The sequence below is a fragment of the Calonectris borealis genome, chromosome 4 (assembly GCF_964195595.1).
Source record: "Calonectris borealis chromosome 4, bCalBor7.hap1.2, whole genome shotgun sequence".
Taxonomy (NCBI): Eukaryota; Metazoa; Chordata; class Aves; order Procellariiformes; family Procellariidae; genus Calonectris; species Calonectris borealis.
In genome coordinates this window covers 82550517-82567673 of record NC_134315.1, presented here as the reverse complement: position 1 = coordinate 82567673, position 17157 = coordinate 82550517, and the positions used below count along the sequence as shown (strand labels likewise).

General features: G+C 54.4%; 1 protein-coding gene across 1 annotated transcript; it reads left to right on the top strand.

Moving 5' to 3' along the window:
• Positions 1–562: 562 nt before the first annotated feature.
• PARM1 (prostate androgen-regulated mucin-like protein 1) lies at positions 563–13559 on the top strand. The gene is made up of 4 exons (XM_075150638.1): positions 563–639; positions 11089–11796; positions 12569–12647; positions 13255–13559. The coding sequence occupies exons 1-4, from the start codon at positions 591–593 to the stop codon at positions 13337–13339; spliced, it is 921 nt and encodes a 306-aa protein (XP_075006739.1). The 5' UTR covers positions 563–590; the 3' UTR covers positions 13340–13559.
• Positions 13560–17157: the final 3598 nt, after the last annotated feature.

The window sequence follows — 17157 nt, the reverse complement described above, 5'->3', positions numbered from 1 at the left end:
GGCTTCTGCACCCGAGGGATGAGGGATGCCCTGGCAAGGTGCACACAGCATTTATTTCTTTAAAAGCACAAGTTATATTCAGGCAGGAGCCGGCGTGGCCCTGAGGAAGAAGAGGGCCAAGGGGCAGTGCCACAGGGCACCCCGGGCACCCGCCCGATGCCACCGGCTGGGACAAGAGCACCCCCCGCCCGGTGCGTGATGCCCGCTGATGATGCACCACGCTTGGGGCTGGGTCCTGGAGCCATGCTCAGCACCCAGTACCAGCGCTGGGTGCCCAGTGCCTCATCCCAGGTGCCACCACCCGATCCCAGTGCCCAGTATGGAACTACCCAGTATGGTACCCTACGGCCAGTTCCTGATACCCACTGCTGATGCCCTGTACCCAGCGCCTGGTACCCTGCATCCTATACCCGGTGCTCCATCCCGGAGCCCGGCCGCGGTCCCCGGTGCCGGCAGGTGCCGCTGTGCGCCCGGCGCTGGCGGGGGGCGGCGGCGGCGGGGGCCGGACCGGGGCGGCGGCGGGCGGGCGGGCGGGCAGCGGGGCCGGGCGGTGCGTCCCTCCCGCCGCGGCAGCCAGCGCCGCCGGCACCATGGGCTGCTGCTGCCGCCTCCTCCTCGCCCTCCTCCTCCTCCCGGCAGGTAAGCGATGGCCGCCGCACCGGGTACCGGAGGCGGGGTGGGAGGTGGTGGTGGTACCGGGGACCCCCGCTGCCGGGCTGGGAGAGATGCGATCGGGGAGGAAGGCAGCCCCCCCCTTGCCGGGGACAGCCCGGCTCCCTCCCGGCAGAGGCAGGATGCCCGGTGAAGGGCTCGGCAGAACAACCCCCCCCCCTCCCCCCCAACTGGTCCCACTCACGCCCCCCGTCCCACGGCCACCCTGACACCAGTGGGGCCGGGCGAGAGGCGTTTCACCCCTCTTTTCCTCACCCCCTGCCCCACAGAGGGGTCCCCAGCTGGGTCCCTGGCTGGCCTGAAGTCGGGGTGCAGGAAGACAACTTCAGGGGACCACCAGCATCTCCTTGCGGGCAGCCCCGCTGCCCGGGCTGGAGCTCACCCCCCAGCCTCGCATCCCCCTTCCCAGCACGGTCCCTGCTTCGAAGGAGCTTTTATCGCTCGCCCCGGCCTTGACCGCAGGCTCCTGCACACCCGGCACCTGGCGCTTTCCCCAACCAGCTACAGGCATCTCCCTCCATCTGCCCCCCCAGCAATATCAACCTCCCCATTTCATAGAAACACCCTGTTTGACATCTTTCCCCCACTAAGACCGTCAGAGGAGACAGTTCAGTCCCTGGCTGGTGCAACGGCGAGCACTTTCAAATGACAGCACGCACAGGTTATCCCTCCGTCCGGGCTGGGTTTTGAATAAACAACACGAAGAGCTGCTTGCTCAGAAACATGAAAAACACACTTGCATAACCCAGCGCCGGGGACGCACACAAGGAGAAATTCATCGGGCAAAGCTGTTATTATTAAATTGCTGTCGGCTTGCAGCAGAGCAGCGCGAGGGGACAGGGCTGGGTGAGGTTTTGAGCTCCCTGCAAAAGCCTGCAGCCAGCAGCCATGTCCCCAAAACAGGAGCTGGGGAAGCCACGGCTGCAGCAGCAGCAAACCATCATCCTGGACCACATCAGCTTGTGGGAGATCTTCCCCTGTTAAGTGACCCCACTAGCGCCAGAAGAAGGAGAGCTGGCTAAATCCTTCTCCTTCTAAAGGGGGAGTTTGCCAACAAGCTCTTGTTTCTGTGCTTTCCAAACAAGAGCATTTGGGAGAGATGGGCATGAACCTACATTTTGCTCCGCAGGGATGCTGCTCGCCTCCTTTGCGGGCTTCTGCCTGGCCCCCATTCGGCCACCACCTTGGTGAGCCGCTCGAAAGCGGCCGACCTTTGCTGGGAGTCAGCCCTCGGCCGTTTTGGGGTTGGGAGGCGGGTTTTTCCCAGCGCCCGGGCCAAACCCAAAGCTGTTCCCATGACCATCCCTCTCTAAAGCCCTAACGCAAGCAAGGCTTGGCAGAAGAGCCGGGAAAGATTTCCCTCGAGTACGGTCCCGTGCCTCTCGCGCTGCTCCCAAACACCCCGAAAGCCCCGAATCTTTCGGATGCTTTCTACGACTTTTTTTTTCCCCATAGAAATAATACTTAAATATATATATGTATTGACACCGGTGAGAAAACAAAAAGCATGGTTTATATGTGCTTCGAGCTCATTCTTCAGGACTTAGTGATAGAGAGGACGTCACTGGGCAGGGGTAAAATAAGGCTGGGCTTTGCCTGGCCACATAATGAAATAATAGCATCGCTCACAAGGAAGCTTTTATCCTATTATTACTTCTTACACTGGATGTAAATTCAAACCTGCTTTGCTTTCCTGACCCGATGCTTGCCCCTGTACGAATACCCAGCTGCTGCGGCCCCGAGCCTGCTTTCCCCTTTAGCAATTCCCCAGCCGGCAGCTGAGATCTTTTAAAGTACCTGCAAGAGCAGCTTCAGCCTTAAAGGCTTTGGGTGCTTCTGCAAGGAGCCTCCGGGGAGGAAAAGCTGCTTTTTGGGGGTCTCGGAGCCCAGCACCATGGGCTGCTTTGAGCTGCCACGGAGGTGATGAAGCTTTGAGCGCTGCTGGCCCCGCTCCCCCGTATGTGAGGTAAAGGACAGGGGAGATGGGTAGTTAATTATCCCCTCTCCCAGCCCAAATGAGCAAGCAGCAGCTTCGGCCTCTAATACCAGAGGATGCTCCAAAATTCCTTTGCCAAACCCCTCCTGGGGCAGGCTGGGATGGGGCTGACGCACTTGGAAAGCTGCATCCAGAAGCAGTAATTAGCAGCTAGCCAGGAAAATTATTTACCTGCTGTGTTGTCACTTGGGCAGAGCTGCTGTCTGCAACACACCTGGCTGGCTCCAGAGCCATATCCAAGGTATCCACCTGGGAAAAGGTATTGTGAGGGGGCCCGAGCCCAGCTGCACGGGCAGGTCCATCAGCAGGCGGGTCCATCTGCCAGCCCCCCAGCCCAAGGAGCCAACAAATGGCTTCTCCTCCCATGGTGTGACATCCCAGGGAAATAAGCACAGCATAACACATTGCCATGTTTCCAAAATATAACGCACATGAGCTGAAGTATTTTTTATTTAAATTAAGCAAAAATCATTTTAGAAAGAGCTGGTGCTGTGAACTACTGCTCTGAACGAGGGCAAAGCTCACACGAAGAGGAAAACTCCTCACGCTGCCCAGCTCATTCCACCCAGCTATCAGCTAAAGCCACCCTGCGAGGTGACAGCCTGCCCACACACCCCAAGGGGGACAGCCAGGGGTTCTCCAGGAACACAGAGGCTTTCCACCCCAGGTCCTCATCAGACACCTCTGGCTGCATGGGTTGACCAGTAGCCACGGGTTCCTTTGTCACTCTCAGAAGGAGAAAAACCTCTCAAGCCACTTCTTCACCTTCTTTCTGCTATAATTTCAGGATCAAGTGCTTCATGAGTTGAATAATTAAGCAACTGTTAGCTTGAGGGGGGGAAGGAAACGTCATGTTTTCTTTGCATTGAGGGTGGTGTGGGCACCCCGCTCTGCAGCTGCTGCAAAGGGTGGGTTTGTTGGGCAACCAACAGCCCTTGCTGCTGGGTTTGGACATTAGGGCAGATGGTTGCCTGAGGAGGACTTGGACACCCACCCCAGGCTAGGAAGGAGCTGGTCATTGGGACCACATAGCATGCAGGCAACCATCTTGATTTTCAAAGTTGGCTTTATCATTTTTAGCTGGAAAGAACAGAGACTGCTGGATGGTGAAGGTGACCACTCGGTTCTTCCAGAGCCAACTGCCTCCAATAGCTTACCTCAGGGTCTAAAAAGTGTGCAAGAGCAAGCCAGGCCCCCATGTTGGCTCCTTCTTCCCATGCAGTAGCCTGGAGAGGAGCAGCTGCTGCTCCCAAGCCAGGCCATAACCCACCAGCCTGTGAAGACCTCACTTGGAGCCTCTCCTTGCCAGCTTGCCCAAAGCCCCCAGCTTTGTGTGTTTGGCCACGTGGATTTTGCTCTTGCCTTTTGCAAAAGGCAGACCATGCATCTACAAGAGATGCTGGTACAACCCCTACATCCAGGGAGATGGATACTGATGGGTTTGCTCAGCAGCAACCCCTGGGGTGCTGCATCCTCAAGGAGGGCTGCCAAGGGACATCCCCAGGGTGCCTTGGGACAGCCTCTCCCACAGGGATGGGGTCTCTGGATGGTGAAGGACACATGGAGACAGCAAATGGATTTCCATTGCGTAGCTCTTCCTCTTAGCTACAGAAAGCTTCAGACTTTGGAGCAATTAGACCTAAACCACTTTCCGACCATGCAGCAGAAGAAAATAATCATGCAGGAAGCCATCTCAGCTCACCAGTAAAACAGAGCAACTGCAGATTTATGTAAGCTGATGGCCTTGACTTCTTTATGTAGTTATTGGACAGCTTTGCCTATTACCTATTGATGTTTCTGGCCACTTGGTTTCTTCCTCCTCTCACAAGTGGTTTTATACCATCACCAACATAACCTGGCATTGAAAATAGAAGTGATAGAGCAGGAACCGGGCAGGCAGCAATGAAGCAGCGCATCACCCAGGGGTGCTCCCGCTGCTGCTAGCATTGTAGGTCACCAGCATGCACATGCAGTGCTGAAGCTTTGCTGCAGACCTGAAGAGCCACCACGTTGGCCCTAGTTTACTCACTGAAGCTCAACAGCAGCCAGAGATGTCCCCGAGAGTTACCATTTCCTACCACCAACCCAGCTAGGTGCTCCCTCTGGGGTGGCATGGAAAGCTTGTTGGGTCTGAGACAGAGCTTAGACCCTGAAGAGCTGCTCCCAGACCACCCCATCATCCTTATTTCTTGGGGGTAACAAAGCAGGGTTCTGCAACAGTGCCCTAAAAGAGCAGAGACACAAGTTCAAAGCCCAAGGTAACCACCGCATCCTCCCTCTTCCTTCTCCCGTACCAGTACAGAGCTTAGTCAGACCCTTGTTTACTGCAGATGGGGCCCTCCAGCCAGCAAGAAGTGAAGAACACCAAAGCCTAAATTACACGGTGACAGAGGAGGTGAGGCAGCCCCGTGCTGAACAGCTTGAAAAACAAGTTGAACCCAAAGCAAAAACCAGTTTTGTTTAGTTTTAGCCACCAGAAGGACACCTTCTGCCATCCCCAGCTACATGCTATCAGTTTTATGGCTAAAAAGCAATAGCACATTAAAAATTACACCTGAGAAGGGGGAAGGGAGCTACAGAAAAACAGCAATAAGTATGGGAATCTCCAGCCACGGAAACCAAAGGTCATGAAGAGGAAGTCCTCAACCTATATTTAAACAGAAGTTGTTTTACTGCTCTGCATCATTTAACCTGGTAATAAACAAATGGGTGCTGCAGGACCAGAGGAGTCAAGGTTGCTCTGTCATCATTACTCAGTGAGAACCAACATAATATAGGACCTGCAGAAGGTCAAACAAGATTGTGCACCATAAAACACATGACCCAGAGAGAGCTGCACCAACTTACCTTGGCTTTTCAGTTCCAATTGTTCTTCTAAAACAGTTGAGAGAACAACTCATCCGTGTCCATATGCTTTCCTTCACTAATACCATGATTTACAATGAATTAACTATAATGTTTTGCCTATAGTCCCAACAATACTATCCAAAAAGGACAGAGCTCCAGCCACCCGCTTTTATGTCAGAGCCCCGACTGTGCTAATAGCCCCTAATTGCCCTGACGAGCCTCAGCTGGGACCCCCCACCCACACATCCTCTGCCCATTGGGCCGGGACCTCCATTTAAGCTCGGGCTCAGGTCCTAGCTTTTTCTCTCAACTGGGGGGTGTTGATGTCTATAGTGTTGTGCGTAGGTTGTCTGTAACCTTTTTTTTTTTTTTTTTTTTTTTTTAGTTTTGGGTTGATTTTTCATGGTGGTTCTAAGTGTTTTTTTGTGTTGACCTCCAACTTTTTTTTTTTGAGGAAGGATCAGCATCCTTTTTTGCCTGTTCTGGATAAGTCTTTTGGCTATGTAGTAAGATTACTAGGGACTTCCGCTTTAAAAAACTTCTGCTTTCAAAACAATATAGTGTTTAGGTATCATTTTCATCATATGATTTTCTAAGTGCTGCCCCAGAAGCAGCTGCGGAGCTGGTATGGAAAGTGGTACCCAACCTTGCTGCACGAGGGTGCCCACCAGACCTCCTTGTTGTAGTGGCTTATTCTTCCTCTAATGTTATTTTTCTCGGTCAGAAAGGGTGGTTAGATAGCTTGTGTAAGTACCATCAGGACAAGCTGCTGGGAGGGAGGGAAAAGTAATATTAATGTTACAGAAGCTTTTATTATCGCTGGGGCCTTGGCTGCTAGAGGAGCATCCCTTACTGCAGCTGGGGTATGGGTGCCTTAGTCAATTCAGGCATGTGGTGTGTGGGTTCGGTCTGGTGGACCTTCTGGTAGTTACATCAGAAATGATGAGTCATGAAGTGAAGCTCGTTAAAAGCTCCATCTCTGCCTTATCAGTGGATGTTTGTTTGCTGTGGCATGGCTGCACCATCTGATGTCATTCACTTGGGCTGGAGATGTTCTCTTGTTGTTTTCTGCTGGGTTTTAGTTGACAGAACAAGTTAAAAGCTTGCTGCGGTTGCTTCTGGAGTGCCTGAGCAATGCCTTGCTGGAGAGGCTGCCAGCCCAGGTCGGGCAGCTGCTTCCCAAGCAGAGCCCAGGGAGTCCTCAGCTTCTGCAAGGGTGAGACCTCCACCTTTGCGAGGCTTGCAGAAGGCAGGAGAACAGCATGCAAACAGGAGAGGGAAATGATCCATCAGATGGATGGTTCATTCCTTAGCTTGGCAGGAGAGTAGGGTTAACCCTAAGAGCAAGGTATTACAGTTATAGGGATTTGGGTTTTTCTTTTCTTGTAGGGAAGACAACCTAGAGAAAGAACCTTTCAAAGCTCATGTGGGGCTGTCAAGTGGGACACTGCTGTTTTCCTAGGCGGTTACCTTGTCCTGGCAGTCCCCTGCCCACCTCTGCTCTGAGCTGGATTCCAGTGGGATGGTCAACTGCCTTAAGTGAATTAGATGGGCAAATTCCTCAGGGCTGAATTACACTCAGCATCCTTTGATAGCTAACAACCTTCACTGCCTCCGACAACCCCTGTTTGAGGTTATTTAAGCCTTTGAAATCATGTGGTCCTAAAGTAAGTTTTCTAGTGGCTTTTTTGTCCCTCACTCCAGTGCCCTGCTCTGGTTCCTGCTCACAGCTGCAGCTTCTACAGATGAGGTGTTGAAGAAAGAAGGGAAGAAACCCCCACCCTGGCTTTTCTTTTCCTTTCCAGATGTGTTTGTCGAGGTCTGGGCTTGCAGACAAGCTGGGTGCTCTTCCGGCCACCCAGCTCCCTGGGGCAGGCTGTCCATGAGCTGGGTGCGGTGGCATGAGGACATGTGGAGCTATCAGCCAAGGGGGTCCTCGACCAGGTCCTTTTTGTCCCCTCATCTTATTCAGGAGCAGCCTGCCTTGCCTCTGGGATCCTGGCTGGGCTTTTCCTGAAGTTCAAAGAGGCACAGCCTGTGCGTGAGGGGTGATGTGCATGGGTCCCAGATAACCCGGTGGAGGTGATGGCTTGGGGGAACAAGAGGATAGCAGAGATTAATGCAGCATTATCGGTCTGGAAACCAAAGCTTCGCTGGCAATGACCATGCAGGAGCAGGGGGAGATGGGGAAAACCAGGGCTGAGCTGAGCAGCGTGCTGCCGTCGGTCGTGCTTGCTCTCCTGGGAAATGTCCCTGTGACTTGTGACCTGCTTGGCTGGGAACGCTCAGCCAGCGGCCAAGGATTGTTCCCGCATCCAGTTTTGGCTCACCCTCGGAATTTCTACCCCTTAGATATTATCAGAAACATCCTGACTCATCCTGGTTAGCAGTATTGCCAGCTTCTTGAGGTCCTTATCGGTTTGACTCCGAAGTTCAAGCAGATCATGAGAACTCTGCTGACCCAAAGCACAAGGGCTAGGAAGGAAAAGGCATAATGATGGGACACTAGGGTGGCTTTGCAGAGAGGTGGTGAGCTGCCTGCGTCCAAGAGAGACTGGAAACATCTACATTTACAGAGAGGTAATAAACTTGTAAGGTGCTACCAGCCTTGGGGAGGTCCTGCAGTGCTTGATGGAACAGCAACATGTTGTGCTACCAGAGGCTGTCTGCTACCTGTTGGAGAATTCACCCATCTGCAATGCCAAGGCGTGATGGAGAAAGGATTATTTTACAGAAATACAGATAGATTTTGAACCCTGATTTGAAGAACACTAAGGGTGAAGGGATGCTTGGTCCTGGTTTGTCAGCACTTCCAGCACCTTCTGCTACCACATGGCAACTGATTTCTGCCCTGGCTTAGCCATCTGCACTGCAGACTTGTTAAAACAGTTGAGTGCTCCGCTCAGGGCACGCATGAGCTGCAGGTTACTGGTGGCAATGCAGGGTCAGGTCAGCTGGGCACCTCCGGGCGGCATTGCAGAGGTGGAGGGGTTTGCTGCTGCAATAACACTTGCAGCGAAGATGCCTTGCGTCACTGCTGATGGGGAGGCTGACTTGGTGTTGGTGAGGCTTGGCTGTGTAATTATCCAATTATCTGAGGTGAGAAGTGAGGCTGGTGGAGCTGGGGCAGGGCGTGCTGGGCCGGAGTACTTGGGTTCTTCACTCAGCCTTTATATCAACTTGTATCGCTGCTCTGCCTTTCCCGTGCACCTCCAAAGCAGACCCTCTGCTCTCTGGTGGAGACCATGGAGACCATGCCTCCTCTTGCATGGCCCAGGATGGCTGAATGGTGTTAAATCCTTGAGAAAGACCCTGTTGCTCCAAGTTCCTCATGAATCCAGCCAGAGGTTTTCACGTCCCACCCTCGGCCATGAAAACCAGCGGGCTGTGCTCTCCTGGAGTTGCGGCTGATGGCATCTTCAGCTCTTGCGATGTGGGAGGTTGTGGACTAAAAGTACCTGCTAGAAATGGCGCCTGTACCTCCTTTCCGGTAAAAAAGGAGATGGAGTTTCGGCAGCCTCCCTTCTTTGTACTTGGCCACCTGCTCCCCAAATGAGAGCGTTGAGAAGAACATATGGAGATGCTTCAAACAGGTCGAGAAAGGACAAGGAGGGATACCAGTGTAAAAGCAAGAAGGGCCCAAATCAACCACTTAAACCTCAAAATCAACATGTTGAAGAGGCAGGTTCTTGCAGCTTGTTTCTGGCCACTGAAAATGATGTCCCAAATGGTGTTGGTCCATAACAGATGTTGCTGCAGGTGCTTTGCAGGTCCCACCACACTGGCAAGGGACTTGCCTGTGCTGTAGGGGACCTGGCGCTTGCTGCCTGTGGCACATCAGCCTGGAGAGCTGTGCAAGGGGATGGAGCGGCACAGGGAATCATAAAATGGTTTGGGTTGGAAGGATATTTAGTTTTATGGTGGTGCGGTGCCTGAACTGGGCAAGGGAGCTACCAGCCTCTGCAGTAGGAGGGGACAGGATGAGTGGGGACCCGTCAGGTTTGTTGGATGGATCCAGAGCTGTGGGCAAGCTTTGTCCTGGTGAGATGCTGTGGGTGAAGCCAAGCTGTGAAAACCAGTGCATTCATCTGAACTAATGGTCCTTAGCTGAGATGTCCCTTCTGCTGTCCTCCTCCACTGAAGGTGTGCAGGTTGAGTGAGGCTGTGTTAGACACCTGCAGCCTTCTGTTTGCGCTGGTGGCTGAAAACACCCAAAACCATGATTTAGTGAATCCTTTCTCACTGGTGCTGCACCCCACCATTTGTACACACAGCTGCAAAGTGTTTCCGTCTCTCCTTCAGCATGAGGTGCTGTCTGTGCCCTGGGAGCCTTGTGTCTCTCCTGGGTGCTCAGCAATCAGGGGCTTCGCTGGAGGAACCCCATGTTGCACAGCCCCTGCACCCAAATTTGTCTTTCCCTTGCTGCTGTTTCTTGGTACACCTTTATGTGCAGTAAAAGTCTCATGGTGGGCCAGCAACAGCTCCGTTCCACCTGAAACACATCTCTGGTGCAGGTTGGGTCCATTCTTGCTACCTTGATTGTCACCTGCATGGGTGGCATTTCAGTTCGATGTTGGGGGGACAACAGATTTGGCTGTGGTGGTTGACAACATCTCCTTGGGGGGGGTGGCTTGGTGATGGGGAGCAGAGCCTTATGTGCCCACCAGCGATGCCCAGCCATGTATGATCTGCAAGCTCCTGCTCACAAAGAGCCACCATGATAGGTGTCTGTGCTCTCACTGCTCTTGTTCCTCACGTAGATAAGCACCAAGCTCCTGCCCCTGGAGCCGAGGTGGGAGGTTGGCTTCAGGGTTCCCCCCAAATCAGCATTTTGCTGAGTTTTTTCGTCCTCCCCGCTCATATAATAATTAGTTCGTTCTGGCTTGTGTGCGCTGGAGCGTGTTCTCGCTCTTCCCGGTACTGGGCTTGAGATGCTCTGGGGGGTGTAAATAAATGAATGCATGGAAATAAAAATGCCTCCCGATGTCACTTAGCGTTGGCACGCTCTTCCCTTGGCCCAGCCGTGCTGCGGGAGCTAGCTGCTAGCGCGGGCCAGTACGGAGTTTAGCCCCGGAGAGTAGAAAACGGGGGGGGGGGGGGGTGAAAAAAGCCCCCAGCAGTCTGCTGGTGGGGATAGAGGAAAAAATGACTCATCTTCATGCTAAGAAATGGAGACAAATGAATGAATACACAAGGAAATGGGGGGAGAGGAGAAAGAGGAGTCTTGTGTTATCATTCCCAGCTGCGCGGTGGTTGCTGCCGAGGAGGAGCTTGCTCCCCTGCTGCTTTGCTGGCTGCGGGGAGGAGATGCTGGGAAGATGGAGGGGGTGTTTGGGGATGGAGGGCATCCCAAGCTTGGGGAAAAACAGTGCTGACCCATGCTGGGGCAGCGGATCTGGTTTAAACCTCACCTCTAGCTGTGCAGGGATATTTCCCATCTCTTTATTTTGGATGGCTCTCAGCATTTTAAAAACAATAATTTATTTCCAGCTTCATTCCCAAACCCTTTAGTGTTCACCCCAGGTTGCCCCAAGGATTTCCCGGTTATTAACACTTCTTTCTCTCACTCCTAGGACTGGGAGCATCGCCCCTCACCCCCGCCAGCCCTCCCTTCCCCTCGGAGGGGATCCCAGCGGGGCCGGGCTCCAGGGATGCAGTTGTCCCCACGCCAGCTCCTGGCCAGCCCTTGCTGCCCATGTCCAAGGGACCTGCCGGAGACGGGGCGTCCTCCGGGTTGGTGGAGGGGGAGGGCCACAATGCCACCCCCGCGGCGGCACTGTCCCCTGCTCCTGCCTCCGTCACCGTGAGCTCCGTCACCGCCGCCACCATCACCATAACAGACAGCCCATCCGTAGCCTCCAACCCCAGCTCGGTGCCATCAACCTTGGAGACAGCCCCAGGTCTTCGGACAGCAAATACTGCCAGCTTGGCAAGAGGCACGATGGATTTGGGGGCAACTCCCAGCCCCACGGGTATACCTGCATCATCATCATCCTCCTCCTCCTCCTCCTCCCTCCTCACCAGTGACCCGTACTCGTCCCCCGGGACTGTCTTGTCCCCAACGCCTGTCCTCGTGAGCCCCGGCACCACCCAGCCACCGGCGCTGACCAAGGACGTCCCTTCTCTGGGGACGCTGGCCATGGCATCGAGCCTGGCCGTGGAGCCAACAGCCCCCCCAGTGACTGTGACGAGCCCCACCGCAGCCGAGGCCACGGCCACCGACAAAACCACCCTGTCCACCGGCGTCACCATGGAAGAGGTCCCACATGCCTTGAGCGCAGGTGAGCACCACCGCTCTCCATACGCATCTACAGATATAACGTCAACCTCAAAGTGCTTAGATAAGAGGCGCAGACCCCCCGAATTGGAAGGGAAGAGGTGGTCAACTTTCCTCGAGCACCATTCAGCAAAAGCTTGGTGGAGCTTTTGGAGCTCCTTCCTTGGAGGAGCCTATGTCATCTGCTCCACCGGTGGAGACAAGGAGACATAGATACCAAATCTCAGTTGCCCGGAGATGTAAATAAAAGCCCTAGTTGCAAATTTGGCTTGAAACACTTAAGAATGAGAGGAAACAAGTGCCCGGACGGTGGGTGCAGCCTGAGTTAGGAAGATGTAGGTTTTTCTTCTGTCTTGGTGACCTCACTACGCTGACACTAGCTTTCACCTGTCCTCTTCTGCAAGCTCAGGTAGCTTAAATGCTCTTCATAAGGCCAGAAAAGGGAGGGATCTGGAGCATTTTCTAGCCTTGGCTCAGCCCTAAATGCTGCCTGGTCCTGGGAGGAGCAGCGAGGAGCAAGTCCTCAAGCAAAGCCCAGCTGTGTTCTATCCCAAATCCATCTGCCCTGCCCTTATGAGAAGGGGGTCATTGCAAAAATATGGGGGTGCCCAGCATCTTCCACAGGAGCTGTGGGCAGCAGCGAGGGAATGTCCTCCCCTACCAGAGACGGCTGGCACGGGTGTATCGGGAGCAGCCGGGGTGCGGCGTGGGTGCTATGGGGCTGGGATTCGGGGGGGGCTGAGCTCTGCCCTTTCTGATGGACCCTCCCTCCGCAGGGAGCATCGTGGCCATAACCGTGACGGTCATCGTGGTGGTGGTGCTGGTTTTCGGGGCGGCGGCGTACCTTAAGATCAGGTAAGGCCGTTTTCGGGGTGCCTGCCTGGCGGGATGCTCGAACCGTGGGCCCCCCCCAAGGCTGCAGCCCCTCCGGCCATCGCAAGGGTGATGCTCAGGGTCAAAGTCCCGGGGAGATGCTGTCCCCAAGCCCGGCGGGGTGACGTGCAGCCTCTAGTCCCAGCACGGCTGCATTTTCTACCCCGTCTCTATTGAAAAGCAGAGTTTTTCTTCCTCGTTTTACAACAGCCTCACTCAAATGCCGGAGACGCTGTTCAGCATAGTCATAACCAGTAATTATCCCTAGGGCAAGCTGCTGCCACGGGTCTTGCCGTGACTTAGACAATAAACAGCAGCACGGCCCAGCGCTGAGCATCTGTAATGAGGCTTTGCTGACAACTGAGACGAGCAAAGGTCTTGTTTTAATTCCCTGGCATGTCCCAGTCTGGTTCAACGGGGGCAAAATCCTGCCTGGGTTTATTTTCTGTCTTGATTCTTCCTGCTAAAATATCCCAAAGCTCGACCTGGTGAGAACTTGCATGTGTTTTTTTTTTTCGCCCCACGGTAAAATAACTAATAAACCACCAAAGCAACCGGTAACGCCGGGCGGTTTGCTTTCCCTTGGCAGGCACTCCTCCTACGGCAGGCTGTTGGATGACCACGACTACGGCTCCTGGGGCAATTACAACAACCCTCTCTACGACGACTCCTAGCAGGGACGAGGAGAAAAAGAAGAAGAAAAAAAAAAAAAAAAAAAAGAAATCCTTAATTTATAAGCGCTTCTGCAGCAGAGCATCCGCTGCGGAGGAGACGCCCGGGCGCCGAGCCACTGCTGCGGGCAGGATTACGGCGGGTCCGGCGGATGACAGGCGACCGGAGAGCGGGCGGGCGTGCAGCACCCACAATAAACCTGAATTTTGGCCTTTGCGTAGGAAACTCCGGGTCCTGGGGCACGTCGGCCACTTGGTTTGTAGGCAAGGGAACCCAAATTCCGCAGGGGGAAGGGACGGGGGGGAGGTAAAGGGGGAGGGGGGAGGTTCAGCCCGCGCCACGGCATCCTTTGAAACGCTGCTGCCCCGCGGCTTGGGTGGGGGACACGGGGGCTGCTGAGCCAGAGCCAGCAGCGGGTGGGGGTCTCCCGTGCTTTCACATGCCCCTTCCTCCGGAATCACCTCCCTGCATCGCCCCGCTGTGAAATCTTTCGCCTCACCAGGGACGGCGAGCAGTTACGGGGCTGCTCCATCACCGCTCCCTTTCTTTTCCTGCAGGCGCTTCTGCTCATCATTTCATTTTTTTGCCATTCAATTGTGGTTTTTTTCCCCCCAAACGCAGCCCGGGAGCCCGTGGGAAGGTGCATTGACGACCACCCACGCTCCTGGGCCGAGAGCTGCCCCATTTCACACACGTGGGTGCTTGCGCCGCAGTTTTATTTTTAATCCTTGGAAAATCTTGGCCACTAAAATACCGCAAAGTGTTTTTTTTAATCCCCGATTTATGCGTTCAGCTACTAGCGCACGAAGCCGGGGGGGTGGCTGATGGCCGGGCTGGTTTGGGGAGGGGATGCTCACCCCAGCCCACATCCCCTCGCTCGGCCGCTTCTACCTCTGGCTAAATCCCCCGGCAGTGAAAAGCAAAGCCCTCAGCCTTGATAAACAAATCGGCACTAAATGACACTGAAAAGGTTTTGGGGCATCCCAGCAGGTCCCCGGAGCTGGTCCCCATCACCCCAGAGGTTGTCGATCGGCCGCTTCCCGCAGACCCTCAGCACGACCGAGTTTCTGGAGGGGTTTTGGGGAAGGCAGCAGCCCCCGGCGCAGGTAGAGATGTCCCAGTTTGCAGCGTTTTATGTCCCTGCTCTTAATTACCGTCTGTTTTCTTGCATGGGGAGGGTATGAGGTTCGTCAGGGTGTTCTCCAAGATAGCTCTTTGCTGAAGCCCTGAAGCAACAGGGCATTTGCTGGTGTAGGGAGGGCGACCAAGAAGCAACCGCCGTTCCCTATGGGATGCAAACGGAAGAGGCAGGAGAGACTGGAGCTGCCATCTCACCTGAAAAGCAAGGTGATTAACCGGCGTCGGCAGGCTGGGAAACAGGCTCTGTCGTTCGCCCCGGCTGCTAAACAAAGCGTCCCGGGGACCATCAAAGCTCCGGGTGTTTGCATGATTGCTTCCCGCAACAGTTGCATCATCTCTTGATTTTAATCAAGCGACCGTAATAAATGCGGCCGGCACCACAACAGCCACCTGAAAAGGTCAGGAGAAATGAGGACATCTCTTCCCGTTCCCTTTCCCAAAAGGAAACGCCGTCGTTATGCCTTTTCCTTTTCCTTCCTAGCCCTTTTTAGCCTCTGCAGTGGGAGGCAGCCCGTCCTTTCACCTCCCTTTTTATATTCACCAGCGTTCATCGGGTGGCTGAAGCCCGGCTTAACACCTAGACTTCAGTGCGGGATTTGCTGGCACTAAGCTTACCTGCTAAGCTGTGGATTCCGAGCTGTTCCTCACCCTCTTTTAGTTCGAACGGGGTAGAAACCGAGAATAAAGCAGCGAACGGTCGCTGCATCTTCAGACCGCAGCCAGCCCGGGGAACTGTTGGGGCCGGGAGCGTATACGGGGCGAGATTTATGGCAGGACTGCTCTGTATCCCACTCGCCCTCTTCCCTGGTCAGCATCCTGCCAGCCACTAGCTATTCCCACCGGGAGAGAGACGGGATGCCTTTAGGGAGGCAGGGGAGGAGAGGGGAATGCGATGCCGAGGCAGGAAGCGCAGCGGCGTAGCAGGCTCCGAGGATGCTCGGAAGGAGCAAAAACTCCCTTTCAGCTTTTTGGCAGCCAAAAAGAAGCGAATTAGGCCACCTTGGCTAAGAAAAACCACAAACTAAGTTAAAAAAAACCAACCCAGCTGCCTTCTCTTGAAATAAATTGGACGGCGCGGTGCTGCACTCGCCCTCCCCGAAACCACGCGGAAAAAGCTCTCCCTCGCCCCTGCCAGCAAGAAGTCGCCCATCGGGGAGTCCCTCTGCTTGGCTCAGTTTTAAAACCCCTCCTGAGCTACAGCTCAATATTGTCCAGCAACAGCAAAGAGCAGGCGTTAAAAACAAAAACCACCTCAAACTATTAAAAAAAAAAATCACTCGCTTTGCTCAAATGCTGCTGCTAAAATAACCGAGGGAGTAAAGGGAGAGGAAAAGCCATCACCTTCAGTTAAAAAAAAATACAATCCCCAGGGGAATAAATTCCCTTTTCAGGAAGGAGAACAGAAATCGGGTGTCATCTTCGGCAGGACGCTGAGTTTCTAGGAGGAAGGCTCGGCCAAGAAATTGAACCAGACCTCATCAAGCGTGGGCTAATTCCACGTGCGAATTCACGCTTCATCTCTGCGTCAGCAGCGATAACGGGAGATGCCGGCTCGTCCCCAGCGCCGCCGAGCTGTGGGTCCGCAAGGCTGGTCCGCTCAACCCTACGCTCGGACGCTTAAAATGAATTAATATCCCTTGCCGACAAGGCAAGGAAGAGGCGGTACGTATTTTTGGGGATATCCCGGGATGAAAAGAGATTCCTCGCTTCCCGCAAGAGCCTGGGACCAGAAACCATCCCCGGTGTCTTTCCTCTGCTCCCCGGCGCGGTGTAGGCAGGAAGGGAAAGCCTCTGCCCCCCAGCGCTCGCCTAACAGGTAAGGTCAAAGAAGAAAGGATGGACGTGGCTCCTGGCACGGCTCACGCCTCCCAGCCCATCACCCGAGCCTCAGGCCTGGGGAAGGGTGCCCTGAGCCGGCCAGGAGCCTTTATCAAGACGTTTACACCGTGCCCGAGCTTCGGCCTTACTTCCCCTCCCCGGTGAAAAAGGGTTTCTTGCAAAACTCCGTGTATTTTGTAACGGCGGGTAGAGAGGAAGGCGCGAGGCCGTTACCCGCCCGATTTGGGGGTGTCGGGGGTACCAGGGGAGGGGGTCTGCTGCAGGAAGGGTGCTGTCGGGCAGCTCTGATACGGGGCAGAGGGAGCCGGCGCCGAGACCGCCCCGAGGGCTGTCCCGGGTGACCACACCGCACGCTGTATTTCATTTCCTCCTGCGACGCGGGTAACGTCTGTACGGCCCCAGCACTGATGCCAGCAAGGGCCAAGGCAGCCTCAAAAATAACAGAGGCAGGTGGCACGTGGAAAAAGGGCTTTGGGACGGGGGGACGATGCCCCTGTTCATGGCGAGGGCTGCAAACAGCTCTCGCATCTTCCCACCTCAGACCCTCCGGCTTACCCAGGGCTTTCTGTCCCCCCACACTACTGTGGCAGGGAAGAAGGGAAAGAAACCAGTCAGGCCATGGCATAAAAATAAAGATTTTCTTTTTTTTTTCCTTCTCTTTTTTTTTAAAAAATAAAAAAAAAAGATGAGGAAGACTCTCTGCCACGAGCTTGTTTTATTTACAGAAAAAGCAAACCCCCATTTTTCCCAAAGGCTTCCCACCTCCCCCCGCTTTGACTTCGTCATCTCAGAGATATTTTATTTATATAGAAAAAATAATTCGCATAGCTCCGTGCAGAAC

Bases quoted from the DNA above. Each gene is read 5' to 3' on its own strand.
- PARM1 (XM_075150638.1), top strand. From the start codon at position 591: ATGGGCTGCTGCTGCCGCCTCCTCCTCGCCCTCCTCCTCCTCCCGGCA. The intron at 640-11,088 runs GTAAGCGATGGC...TCTCACTCCTAG, and splicing joins CCTCCTCCTCCTCCCGGCAG to GACTGGGAGCATCGCCCCTC. The intron at 11,797-12,568 runs GTGAGCACCACC...CTCCCTCCGCAG, and splicing joins CCCACATGCCTTGAGCGCAG to GGAGCATCGTGGCCATAACC.